We start from the raw sequence: 14159 nt of genomic DNA, 5'->3' as shown, positions 1-14159 counted from the left end.
AGTTTTAGTTATGATATTTTACTATATTTATTTATTTAGACTCATTTTTGTTTCTATCTTTCCCTGTAATGTTCCTTTTTATTTTCAAGTTCTATTTCCATTAACAAAAATATTTTCATTCAAGTTTTTGTTAGTAATCATAACAGCAGTCTCCTACCCCAAACCCACTCCAGGCGTTGATTGAGCTGAAAGTTGCTCTGTCAGACTCAAATAAACATAGTAATATTTTCACAGTGCCACGGAGCCACAGTGTTTATACTTTCAGGCCACAAACCGCTTTCTCGCAATTGTCTGTTAATATAAAAGCGGGGCAGGAGAAAGTATTTTAACTGTCATTGAGTTAAACACACCACACCGGTTTCCCAAGTGCAGGCACTTAACAGAGCCTCCTTCCAGATCAGCTTCACCATAATGCAGTCGTCTGATGAATAAATCTAAAAGCAACATCCTGCACGCACATTAGCATCGGCTCGTGTTCAGAAATCTTCAACAATCAGTCCTGACTAATCGAAGCTCATTCAGACCTGTTTGCATGACCGCACACAACCGTCGCACACACCAAGCCAAGATATGCATATACATCATTCGTATTAACACCTGAATCCATTCGGCTGATGTGTGGCCGGATGTGGTTTTTTTAGCCTCAAAGATAGAGAAACTCTACGATGTTGCCATTCTTTCTGAAAGTTGAGATATTCCAAAGTAAATCAGGCAGTCATGCTTAATTTAACTTTGACGGAGGGAAGGGAACGTTGAGAGAGGAAGTGAACCAGAAAATGAAATTACCAGCAAGCTCTCTGTACACAGGAAGTAATGAGAATTCACACTATATGTGTAAGATATACGACGGCAGAATACATCGTCCCAGTGACTCTGTTTACACTCACACAGACACACACACACACTCGCGGCTCGATTATCATTTATACACCCACACACATCTGCACACTGTACACACGCTGCTGTTTGCCCATAAGGGTCATACTCATTTTGGATCTGTTTTTCGTTTTTCTCCTCTTCCTGTTTCTGTTGCTTTTCTGTGTTTGCTCATTGTTTAGTTTTTATGTACTCTGCTCTTCCTATCTGCCTTTCTCTTCTCTCCACTCAATAACTCGTTCATTGGAAAAACTGTTTTCAGTTCTCTCTCGCTCTCTGTATTTGACCTCACAGAGGACTGATAGTGAAAGACATTTCTGCATACTGTGATGTATGCACTGATTTCTGCACGCTATTATTTTGCAGCACGCAGAAAACTGTTTACAATGGTAATGTGCTACACTGCTGTCACAAGACCTATTGCATATTTGATTTATTAAATGGTGGCCAGCTGTCATCTTAGAAATATATGTGGTTATTTTCATCCAATTTTAGGGAAAAAATTACTTTGGGCGTGGCGATCAAATGGGTCATGTTGATGTTGTCTCTGATTCATGTCAAGCTACAAGAAAAAAAAAAATAAATAAAATAAAATATATATATATATATATATATATATATATATATATATATATATATACATAAATAAATGAATAAATAAAAATATATGTCTTATAAATATTTTATGTTTAAATTTTATTTTTTTTGTTGTTAAATACACATTTTATATTAATATGATATTGGCTTCATGCATTCCTTTTAAAAATAACAGATTTATGTAACACCAAGCATGTCTGTACATGAATAAATAAATAGTTAAAAAATAAAAAGTTTAAAGCTCTAAAGACAGAAAGTCATCAGAAAATGCGATCAGAGTCATCTGTCACAGTAGATGATGAAAATATTAAAACGATTATCTCCTAATAATTCAACAGCAATTCAGTCTTGAAGATGGTTGAACACATAAACACAAACATATGCACAATAAAGCAAAGCAGACACATTTTTAGTTTTGTTTACATCCTGCAGAATTGGACCAAAGCGGAAAGACCATGTGGTTTTCAAATGTTAGCTCAGCAGACTTTCAAACTTCCTCAAGCTCTAGTGAGCCGCCATTGTGTTTATTGCATCTCTTTCTCGGATGATTCCACGGCTTGCCTGAGATTTCTCCATCTCTAAACTCTCTCTCTCGTTCTCTTTAGCTCACCATAAGCTACACAGACATCCTCGCGACCAGCGAGGAGAGAGACGTTCCAGATTACAGGAGCAGTACCACTTCCTGTGTCAGTGCACGCGCTGCATCACTGAGGACAAGGTGAGCCTCGTGAACAGCCCTTCAGATCCGTCTTCCCTTCCCTGACCTCTCTCATCCTCCCTTTATCCTCATTTTTTCGCTTCCTCTCACTTTCACCCTGTCGCTCCTGGAAAGGGCTTCTCCCCGCCTCATTGTGTCCCGGCAGGACCGCTATCTATCATCCCTGTTCTCCTCCATGTTCTGTTTCCGCGCTCTTTTGCTCCGTGTCTGTCCCGCTCAGCCCTCGAAAGCATCTGATGATGTGTCGAATCTGTCAGACCGGTCCTAGACCATCAGCCCCGGGGAGCCCGTCCTCAGCGGGCCCTGTCATCTGTGATCATCACTGTGATGACAGGAGCATGTCAGGAATAAAGCTCCGGATGGCATGCATGGGAGAGACTGGTACAAGAGAGCAGATGAATGAATGGAGTGTGGAGAGATGGGAATTTAAAGGTGAAGTGTGTCATTTCAGGGACGTTCAAATGCTTTTTCCCCATCCGCACAAACTGCTCCTAATAAACCGTTTGTATGTTGATTCCCAGAGAATTGTAATAACTAATATTTCAGTACAGTTCCATTTCTATAGATTAGATAGATTTTATGCATTCTGGACCAGACGTTAGACAGTTATAATATATATATATATATATATATATATATATATATATATATATATATATATATATATATATATATTATTATTATTATTTTTTTTTTGTTTTTTTATGAAAATTATAGTATATTTTATTCTGTACTGTAATGTTTAATGTTGTTTTTGTGTTGCTACATACATTTTTTGTTTTATTTGTAATCGTTTGCATTGCTTTGGGTATTTAGATAGATAGATGTTTTCATAATAATAATGATAATGTATATTATTATTATTATTCGTTTTTGTTTGTTTTGTTTATCCTTTCAGAATGTAAACAATTCACTTATGATTATTATTAGGATTATTAAGAGCTATCTGGTATTTACAACTATTGTTTTTATACTTATTATATTATTAATAATAATAATAATAATAATAATAATCACCATCATCATCATTATAATAATGATTTTTAAAAATTCTTTCAGAATTTAAACACTGTACCTTAAAATAATTATTTAGCAAAAGTTCAAATCGACTATACGTTTCTCAACCTTATTTGTTTCGAACCTGTTGTACTTTCTTTCTTTTGCAGAACACAAAAGAAAACATTTCGAAAAAAATATCTGTCTGTGGGTTGCTTTGCCCATACAACGAAGTCGGTGTTATTTTGGACTCCACCGACTTTTTCAAAAAATATCTTCTTTCGTGTTTCACAGAACAAAGAAACTCATTCCAGTTTGGAACAGCATGAGTAAATGCTTTTCATTTTTGGCTCGTCTATCTCTTTAAGTGCATTACGAATGACATACATGTGGCATGTGTCCTCAAACATATCACTGGAAGACGCAAGTTCCCTGCAGGCTCATGTTGTGGTTATTTTGCACCTGCATGCAGGCATCCCATGCTAAATAACTGTGCGCTGAGCTCGAGAGAAGAGGCTTTATCCCTGCTGTTAACACCTACACAGCTGCTCAGACTGACCTCTGCTTGAGTCATCTGTCAGATACCGCAGATAAGAATAAACGCTCTTGCTCAGGGCGGCTGAGATGGAGACTTGGGTTTCATCCCTGCCTTCACTTCCTTCTGGGTCTGAATCCAAAACAATCAAAGCTTTTTCAGCTTGTTTTTTTTTTTTAGTGAGGTTTGGATTTTAAGACACCTGATATGTGTGGTATAAACCCACCTAATCATTCAACCGGCTAAATGTAAATCATTAAATGAATAGAGGTCTCTGCCTAGGCACCAATACAATTTAATATTGCGGTAATATTAGTTTAATGTATAATTAAGTAAATAATTATTAATGAAGTAGAAAATGACATAGTTTATTTGCTTAATGCATGTTGTTTAATGTGCATGCAGCATATTAGTGTTCAGAGTTTTTGGGGGTATATAATTGTTTAAAAAAAAAAATCTCTCTCACAAATGCTCACAAAAATGTATCAAGAACAGTAATATTATTAAATTTTAAAATAGATGTTTTTATTGTTTTGTTATGATTTTAAAATGTAATTTATTTCTGAATTTTCAGCATCATTGGTCCAGTCTTCAGTGTCCCATGATCCTTCAGAAATCATTCTAATATGCTGATCTGCTGCAGAAATATTTCATTATCACTTTTGAAAACAGTTTTGGAAACCATGGGGGGTTTTTATGGATTCTTTGACAAATACAAAGTGAATTTCTATAGCTTACTTGAAGTGCAATCTTTTGTAACATTATAAAAGTCTTTACTGTCACTTTTGATCAATTTAATGCATCCTTGCGGATTAAAAGTATTTTTTTATTTAAAAGCAATCATACATACCCCAAACCTTTGAATGGATATGCTCATAATATGAAAAAAATAGTTCTTCAGAAAATTAGCTCAATAAAAATCTAGTTTTTCTCCTCTGTTTTTGTTGTTCAGCACGTTTCCCGTCATCACACTCCATCAAAGCCCCTTGTTTTTGTGTGTGTGTGTGTGTGTGTGTGTGTGCCTGTGTGTGTGTTTGGAAGGGGGGCACAAGGTAATTACAGGTGAGGTGTGTAAAGCGTTACACTGATGACATTCTGATGAGAAGGACTTGTTGATTCACCACCAGCTTTGCGGTAATCTGACAACCAATGTGAGTGCAATAGGACACACTGACACACTAAAACAATAGAGCAGCTGTATGTGCAGTAAAGTACAGGAGGAACGCTCAGGTTATCACCTTCCCAGAACCTCCGGAGACCGGAGATGTGATTCAGGCTGACATGTCATGTAGGGGGGTCACAGATGTTCGCTCCCGCTCGTGGCTGTCTGGCCTCACATTTCTGCGCTTTTTTTTCCTGCGTTTAGCATCAGTGTTCTTCTACATTTACACCATTTCTCACAAATGTGTCCCAGTTCATGTCATCGGCTCTAAACGGCATGCAAGATCCAGGAGAAATCACTGCAGTGAATGGGTGCCGTCAGAATGTTTAATGATGGTTATGGAGTCGTGTGGATTATTATGATGTTTTTTTTTTTTCATCTGTTTGGACTATTAAACAGGTTAATAGTTTTTCTACTAGATTTTTTTTTACAAGATACTAAAGATACGTTACTTTTTTCAGTGACTGTACGTATAATAAACATGTATATAAGTTAATAAATATAATAATGCATATATATATATATATATATATATATATATATATATATATATTTTATTTGATGAAAAACCGTAGATGTAAATTAATGATGAATAATCATTGAAAAAAAAAACCCCACAGATATTCTCTGACAAATAGTGCACAATTTATTTTTTTTTTCCTGATGGATTTTTGAGAGCACATTTTCTTGCATTGTATCTTTATGTACCTTTGGCTTTTAATACTCTAATTGACTATGAGGATGCATTTGATCAACCGTTAGACTTCCTGTCATGCCTGTTCACTATAATGTTTTAATACTCTGTGCTCTCTAAACAGTGCTTAAATGAATAACGTGATTATTTAATACACACTAATAAACAAAGTCTGCACAACCTTCTAGAGTTTGAAACCTGGCTCTCTCCATGTAATTAGGCTGTTCACGTTAACAGGAAAATGGCTCTTTCGTTGAAACGGAGCAGCGAATAGAAAGCTTTTTCCTTTGTGCAAGCACATGTATAATTTCATGCTTCAAAGCCATTTTATAACTATAGAGATTTGACTAGAATGAAAAATAGCAGGTAAAAAGATGTTTTCTGATATAAAAACCTGCAGAGGGTTTGGTGGAATTGACAAATTGCAGCATGTTTACCGTGTTGAACAATAAGTGATTTTATGTGCAGTTGTGCGTATTATAGTGATTTCCGGAGGATGGTGGTCCGGTGGAGACTTCAGGTTTTTGGCCTCTCATGACATGCACACATCTCTCTCCTGCACTTCGGACAGCCTGCACTCTATCTGATGAATGATTTATAAAGCCTGAATAGTTTGCATGCACTGAGTGCACTGGAACAAAACATACCATGTACCAGAACACTTCAGCTTACTGTGAATATCTCATTTCATTTGGCCCCCAAAAAATACATACCGTATAGTTTCTCAACCTTTGGCTGAACAGTACAACAGTTAAAAGTTTCTTCATGAAATATCTCCTGCAGTAAGGTTGATGCATGTTTATGGGGTACAGTATTTATTTTTCCTTTTCCTCCAAATTCATACATTTATTCATGGTGGCCTTTCTCATCCCTGAACTATTTTTTAGCATCCTACTGGTATGTTGTCTTGCTTGCAACATATTTTTAAAACCAATACAGGACCCTTGCATGTGGTCTAATGTGGTGTTGCTATATGTAGTTTTTTATTATTACAAGAACAAATGTAAATGGCTTACATTTAAAAGTTGGGCTTTCTGATGGCCAGTGTGCTTTATTTTAAAAAATTTATTAAAGTGTTATATTTTATGTTTGTTACTTGTTTGGCATGTCACAGATCTTGTCTTTATTTTTTTAAAAATCAAAGACTAATAAAATTTATGATAGGCCATAGTCTTGGGGAGGGGGTAATATTTAAAAAATATTATTAATATATTTTAAAATGTCATTTATTCCAATGATTTTGTCCTTATTTGTGTTAATCGTGATACATTTATTTTCACTTTTTAATGAATAGAAAGTTCAAAATACCAGCATTTATTTGACGCGGAAATCTTTTGTAACATTTTAAATGTCTTTAATGACATTTTTGACCTCGTTTTTTTTCTCCTTGCTCTAAGAATGTATTAAACGAAAAACCTTACGGACCGCAGTGAGAAATTAAGAGTTATTTCACAAAAAATGGAATGGAAAGGTGCTATTTAGGATGAAGCAGTTCTGAGAAAGAGTTTAAATTGATGTGTGTGTGTGTGTCTGTGTGTGTGTCAGCACTGTGACTGTTCACCTCTGATGCATCACACAGCTTTGATGTCTCAGAAGGCACTTATACGTGTATCCCCGGGGCACACACACACACACACACACACACACACACGTGTCTCTCCACAGGGATCTGAGTATCTGACAGACCCCCCTATGGCTCCGACTCGTCATCACACTTATCCTGAAATAAAGTTGCTCTCTCAGAAAAGCCTCTTCAGTCCTCACGCACCTCACGGCCCTGTAATCCTGACAGCTCTTATTCTCTTTTAATGTTTTTGTTGTGTTGTAGGGATGAAGCGCTTTCATGTTTTATGACCCCCTCCCTTCTCAATAGTCCTTTTAAGCATCACTCCACCACGCTCACAAATTTGAAATATAATGCAGGAAAAGTTCAAATTTCGGTCAAAACTTTGGTCTTGGACAAACTTGAATGAGAACAACTGCAGCATTTGTGTGCAAGTTGTGATGGCTGAAGCGTAATATGTGTTTTTGATAAACAGCTTTTAATGGACTGTACTTGTGAGTACATATGAATGTAATTATAAGTACATTTATGAAATAATATTTGTATAAATGTTAAAACACATTATTTTATAACCCATAATAAGCCAATGCAATATTTATTCACTCCTATTAAATAAATAAATATAATTTAAATGTTTATTTAAAATATTGCTTGGCTTTGACCATTAATTAAGTCATACTTGTATGATTATGTAATTTTTGCTACTGTTTTTAGGTGATTTAACTAAATATAGATGCATTTTTACAATACAGTAAATTACAAAATAAATGCATAAAATTCAAATATTTTTTCAAATAAAATTTCAACCTATAACTATAACCTATAACAAGAATTAGGCATGTGGTTAATAAGAATTAATATGTGCTTAATTACTACTAATAAATTGCTAATACTCTAGTAATGTGCATGCTAATAAGCAACTGGTTAAGAGAAAACATTTGATTTATACTTACATTATTTGTGCTGTTGATTCATAAGGTTGTATTTATATAAATAAACAAATATAATTACAGTTAATGCCAATAAATACATTTATGAAGTAAATATTTAAAGCGCCCCTTCCATGCATTTTTGAAAATGAGCTTGTATAAAGTTATTGACTCTCAAAGGAAGTTTTTAAAACCTGTTTTATGTTGACAAGTAAAAATAAATGCATGGTATAAAATAAATGCATAGCATAATAATGTTTTGTGATCTTGCAGTTGATGGGACTCCCAAAACAAAAATATGAATTGTTTGTGTAAAAAAAAAATACGTATAACCAATCATTTACAATTTTACATTTAAATAAAACGTAAAAGATTAATAATGCATAGTACATTTATTGTCAGATTATCAGGCAAAACGCTACATAAGGTGAATGAAGTGTTATGTTGTTCCTGTTGGTTTAATAATAATAATAATAATAACAGTAAAATCGATTTATTTTCTGAACAGGACTGCGACATGCTGGATGGAGAGAAGACGGTGTGGACATCCTTGAGAGACGCCATCCCTCACCTGGAGCAGCTTCAGTCGGATCATAGTATCCTTCACAGACCAATCAAGGGCTGACACTCGGTAGGCGAGAACCGACTGTATCTCAGGGTTAAGCAGAGTGAAGTGAACTAGCCTGTAGCGCTTTTGCTCTGGAAACAACTGCTAGTCTCTGCACACTATGCCCAGTTGTCAGACACTGCAGTGAAAGGTGTGAGGACAAAGCTGTCAGTTGTGTCTAGCTCGCTTGCTTTTACCCCTTTGGACACGCGTCTGATGCATGAAAGAAAAAAAACCTAGCTCCCTTTCCGGTGAAATAATAAGCATATATAGATTTAGTTTTTTGGATTTTTGCGCGCTAGTGTCTCTCCTCCAGGCTTTCTCGATCTCGGCGAGTGTAATACGTTTCATCATTGTGTCCTCAACGGTTTAATCAAAAGGCTGGGAGGAGCTGCTGAAAGAGAGCCGGGTTTTTTTGCACAGATGCGCAGACGTCGTGCCGGACAGGAACATCTATGTGCTCAGGCTGCTGGACCTGGCCATGGATGCGTGCATCAGTCTGGACGACTACGAGACGGCGCTGGAGTACGGCGACAGAGCTCTGGAGCCTTACAAGTGAGTGTCTGAAACAAAAAGTTGTTTTCTGGTTTTAACTGACAGAGTTTCCTGGTAAAATCTCTGTGGAGAACACCTCCATCACATCCTCTGTAAATCTATAAAAGTCCCATTATGACTGTGACTCACACAGACCCGCTCACGTCTGAAGACCAAAAACAGACAAGTGCAGATTTACTTCTCAGAAACTCTAGGAGGTATCGAAGGATAAATCCCTGTTGTAGTATTTATCTCTAATAATAGATTTATTCATTGCCATTTGGGTGTTTTGTAACTCATGTAATGTTTAAAATGTGCATCTAATAGTTAAAAATGACCCAGTCATAAACTGCCTTTGAATTCTGAGGTATCCTCAGAATATTATGAATATAATGAATGAATATTGGTATGAATATTAGGTAACCATAGTTTTAGCCAAAGTGATAGGAGTACTCAGTGCTGTTTACTATTTAGTGTTTACTATTTGGTGTTTACTAAAGCTATGCTACCTTTAAAATGTTTAATGTCAGTAAGAAATTTTTATATATATATATATATATATATATATATGCAATAAAACTTCTATTTTGACATGTTCTTCACAATTTCAGGAAATTAAAAACATAAAAATAATGATAAATAAAACCTTTATTTTACTTTTTAAATAATTTATTATTATAATATATTATGCTGTTTACTATTTAGTGTTTACTATTTGGTGTTTACTAAAGCTATGCTACCTTTAAAATGTTTGATGTCAGTAAGAAAAAAATTTTTATATATATATATATATATATATATATATATATATATATATATATATATATATATATATATATATATGCAATAAAACTTCTATTTTGACATGTTCTTACAATTTCAGGAAATTAAAAACATAAAAATAATGATAAATAAAACCTTTATTTTACTTTTTAAATAATTTATTATTATAATTAACTTTTAAACTTTTTGCTTGATGTTTTATTATTATTAATTTAATCCGATACAATTTACTAAAATTATTTATAATAATAATAATTATATATTTCAAATAGATCTATTTATAACATTTTTATTTTTATTGTATTTTTTAATGAACAAATGCAGCCTTGATGAACATAAGACTCTCATATGTGGCGCTAAGTAAAACAAAGTTAAAATAAAATAATTTTACTAACTTCAGACATGTTTTGGAGGAAACCATGATTGTTTTTATATGGGATGCTAACTGGTTTGTTTCTAAGGTATTGAGATATTGAGAAAAGCATTATACATTTAAACCTCAGCACCTTTAACACAATCCTGCTTAAGTTGCCTATCCTTATACCAGGGGTCTTAACCTTTACCAAAAAAAAGCTTGTTCAGCTGTGTTTAAATGGGACAAATGGATCAATTTAGGAAAGGGCAGACCCCAGGTGACATGAACCACAGGACGGTATTCATCACCAACTACTACTGAATCAATGCGCACAACACCAATCTTAGCATTGTGCACCATAGCCACTATAAGACTTCCCATGAGACGTGTAGAACAGATCAACGCTTTCAAAGATCAACGTTTGCGAGTGCATTGCCGTAGTCTACTAAAACGGGAGATCTAGAGGAGGTTTGGGACTCTTCTACTGTGGCGTTTCAATTGTGGTTGTTGGAAAGGTCTCTTTCCCATAGTGCTGAGAATAATACATACCTCCAGGCTAAACTAGGAGAGATTATTGACTTCAAGCTCCTGCAGATGTCAGTTTGTAGCGGCGCTAGACCTCCGGTGATTTCCACTAAATCCAAAAGCAGACAGTAAAGACACAGTCGGATCAGAGCTTCAGAGGCATTGGACCTCGGAAAAAAGTGAAATTACCCAACAGCTTTTCCCCTGTCAAATGGGGGGAATATGAATACGGTTGTTATTTTTCTACTGCGCTGGATCCCATCTTCCCATGTCAGCTCGTGCGAAGCATGAATAAGTTTTTATATTGCCTGTTGGATTCTTATTCTCCGGCTTTATACTGCGTCTGATTAATGTTTATGGTGCCGAGGGAGAGCCGCCAATGCGAGGAAGAGGAAAAACGCTGCTAAAATGGCTCTTTAAATGCCGAATTGACATCGAGATTGATGCTTGCCAGCGTCGCCGCTGTTTCTGCTGTTAGTGCAACAAGATAAATGCAGGTTATGAGGAAAGATAAACACTGCACACCGGAATATTTCAACCGTTTGGTCATTTTCATTGCGTAATTCAAACTCTGATAATTGCTGCTTTCACAATGATTTCTTTACTTATTTCTTCACCAAAGAAAATGTGAGGCTGATACTCTATTCTATGCAATACTAGATCCCTGGGATATATACAGTAGCGTTTAAAAGTTTGGGATGTATTTAAAATACGTTTATTTTTACTACGAATACATTTACATACTTATGTATTAAACTTATAAAAATACCCTGAAGTTGCACTGGCTAAATTGGAATAGCTAATTTCGTACTTAATGCAAATAATTCATTTTTGCATAATACATACACAATTGTGCTGAAGTAGTGCGCTTCAGCATATACATCTATAGAGTTATTAAGATTTTTGTCCGGCAAATAAGCAATACATTAATCAAAAGTGACAGTAAAGGCATTCACAAAATATTCCTATTTCAATTCATTCTTTTCAACTTTCTATTTATTAAAGGGGGGAAAAAAATCTCAGTTTTCTGTTTTCAACGCTGATAATAATGACAATTCTTCAGAATCGATATTAGAATGATTTCTGAAGAATCATGTGACGCTAATGTTATAATCATGCTAAAAATTCAGCATTACATCGCAAGAATAATTTCTGTTTAAAATATATTCAAATAGAAAACATTTATTTTAAATTATAATAATATTTCAGAATTTACTGTATTTTTTTCAGAATTTACTGTATTTTTTCAGAATTTACTGTATTTTTTTTTTCCTGTATTTTTTAGTGGCAACAGACTACAGAAATAATGTTCGTACATCCAACCAAAAGTTTCCAACTGTGCCTTGTTTTTTCCTCTTTACTTCATTATCGTTATACATGCCCTCTTTATTCACTCGAAAATGGAGTTTAAGAGTCACCGGGAGTCATAATATCCATCTAACATTTGGGCAGAAAATCATTGAAAAAAAATCACAACATGGCTATGAAGGCTGTGAAGGCGGTTTTGTTTAAGTGACAGCTCCAGTCATCGCAAAACGCCGGGCTTCATGACATTCCATTACAGCTTGATTCATTATTCGTCATGCGCCTTTGTTCTGCGTTTCAAAATTGTGAGGTTCATTATTGGCCTTGTCTGGGATCCCAAATTATTTCTGGAATTGGCTGGTCCTGTGTTCGCCATGTGAATGCTTTCTGAACAGGCAATTATTAGAAGTGGTCCTGACCCCCCTCCTCTTGTCATTCAGGCTACAAGAGGTTTGGAAAGAGATACTGGCTGACAAAGCAATAATAGATCCTTCACATCACAAGAGAGCATTAACGCAGGGAGAAAATTAAATTCGGTTACCTTAAGAAACTTCAAAATTTGTTTTCTATCTGTGTGGGGCGATTTGTTTGCGAAGAAACTGGATCCTGTTCTACGTGTTGCATGCTAACTAAGGCCGCTGCCGGCTATTGCAAGATAAATAGACATTTATTTATGCACTGATTCTATTTGGGGATCAGTCAGGCAGTTTAGCGAGAACCACTGAATTGTTTTAATTGCTCAAGTGCCTAATATATGCAAAGTGATTCATTAGTGTATGCTGTTTTTAGCCAGTCTTTTCACAATAATTAATTTGATTAGAAAATTACCATTGCGGATTCTCATTATTTATGTATGGCGATGCTTTGCATTTTACTTTGAACTTTTGTTCAGCCTTTAAAACCTAGACCTAGGGATATTCAATGATTTGACAACTTACATAGGGGGTGATTAGTCTGATCTTTTTACAGGGACCAAAATTTATTTAAAAAAATGGTCACTTGGCTTTGCATGTAAATAATGTAAAAAATATATATATAATAAAATATGAATATAAATTAACTTTTTTTAAATTAAAATATAAAAACACTTATATTTAAATACATATTTTGTTTTATAATTATTTTTAAATATTTGAGTAATTTAAAAAAATCCCTTCATGTCTTGTTATAGCTGTAGATATACTGTAATATGCAAAGGTGTTTGTGTGTGTGTATGTCATATATGATAATAATAATATTATTATTATTATTATAAAAACAATCATTTCTATGGATAATTTTGTTTTTATTTATTTATTTATCAAATAACACAAATCATATTTTTGAATTGCTTCTAGGAATTTCTAGGTGATTTTAATTAAAGGGGTACTCTACCCCAAAATGAAAATTTTGTCATTAATCGCTTACCCCCATGCCGGTCCAAACCTGCATTCAGTGGATACTCTCCAAAATGGTGCTACAGGGTGATGAATTGTTGAATAAAGTACAAAAAGCATTCTCATCCATTCAAAAAGAAAATAAGATTGAACAACTGATGACTTTTTTTAAAGATGTTTTTCATCATTTTCTGGACCTCGACGGTGTTTATTACTTGCCAGTCAGTGAAACGGTCACAAGCCTGCTGGTTATCATCCAAAATATCTTAAATTGTGTTCTGAAGACGAACAAAGCTTTTATGGGTTTGGTATAACATGGGGGTAAGTGATTAATGACAAAATACAAATTTGGGGGTAGAATGACCCCAAAGAAAGAGAAATGTTTCTTATAATACTAGATTTTGCTCAAGTTAAAGTCATGTTATATGACCCACTTACACTGCAGCCACAGGTTTCTGGTACCTGCTGTTCAGCCTGGAAGCAGAAGATATTAGCATTCTCGCATCCAGGTGACTGTGCTATCAATAGCTCAACTGCGGCTCGCTCATTAACAATACATCGCAATATGAATGTTTTGAATTCCTGTCATTCAGTCACGCAGAA

General features: G+C 34.8%; 1 protein-coding gene across 1 annotated transcript in view; it reads left to right on the top strand.

The window, feature by feature from the left end:
- The window catches only part of smyd3 (SET and MYND domain containing 3), a 139940-nt gene that overhangs the window by 114123 nt on the left and 11658 nt on the right, over positions 1-14159 (top strand). The window contains 4 exon segments of the mRNA XM_043262761.1: positions 2079-2117; positions 2120-2191; positions 8580-8667; positions 9059-9233. Coding sequence (XP_043118696.1) covers positions 2079-2117; positions 2120-2191; positions 8580-8667; positions 9059-9233 — 374 coding nt within the window.

Source organism: Puntigrus tetrazona, chromosome 17, assembly GCF_018831695.1.
Source record: "Puntigrus tetrazona isolate hp1 chromosome 17, ASM1883169v1, whole genome shotgun sequence".
NCBI lineage: Eukaryota > Metazoa > Chordata > Actinopteri > Cypriniformes > Cyprinidae > Puntigrus > Puntigrus tetrazona.
The sequence above is the reverse complement of the archived record's forward strand: the minus strand, read 5'-3'. Positions and strand labels throughout refer to the sequence as shown.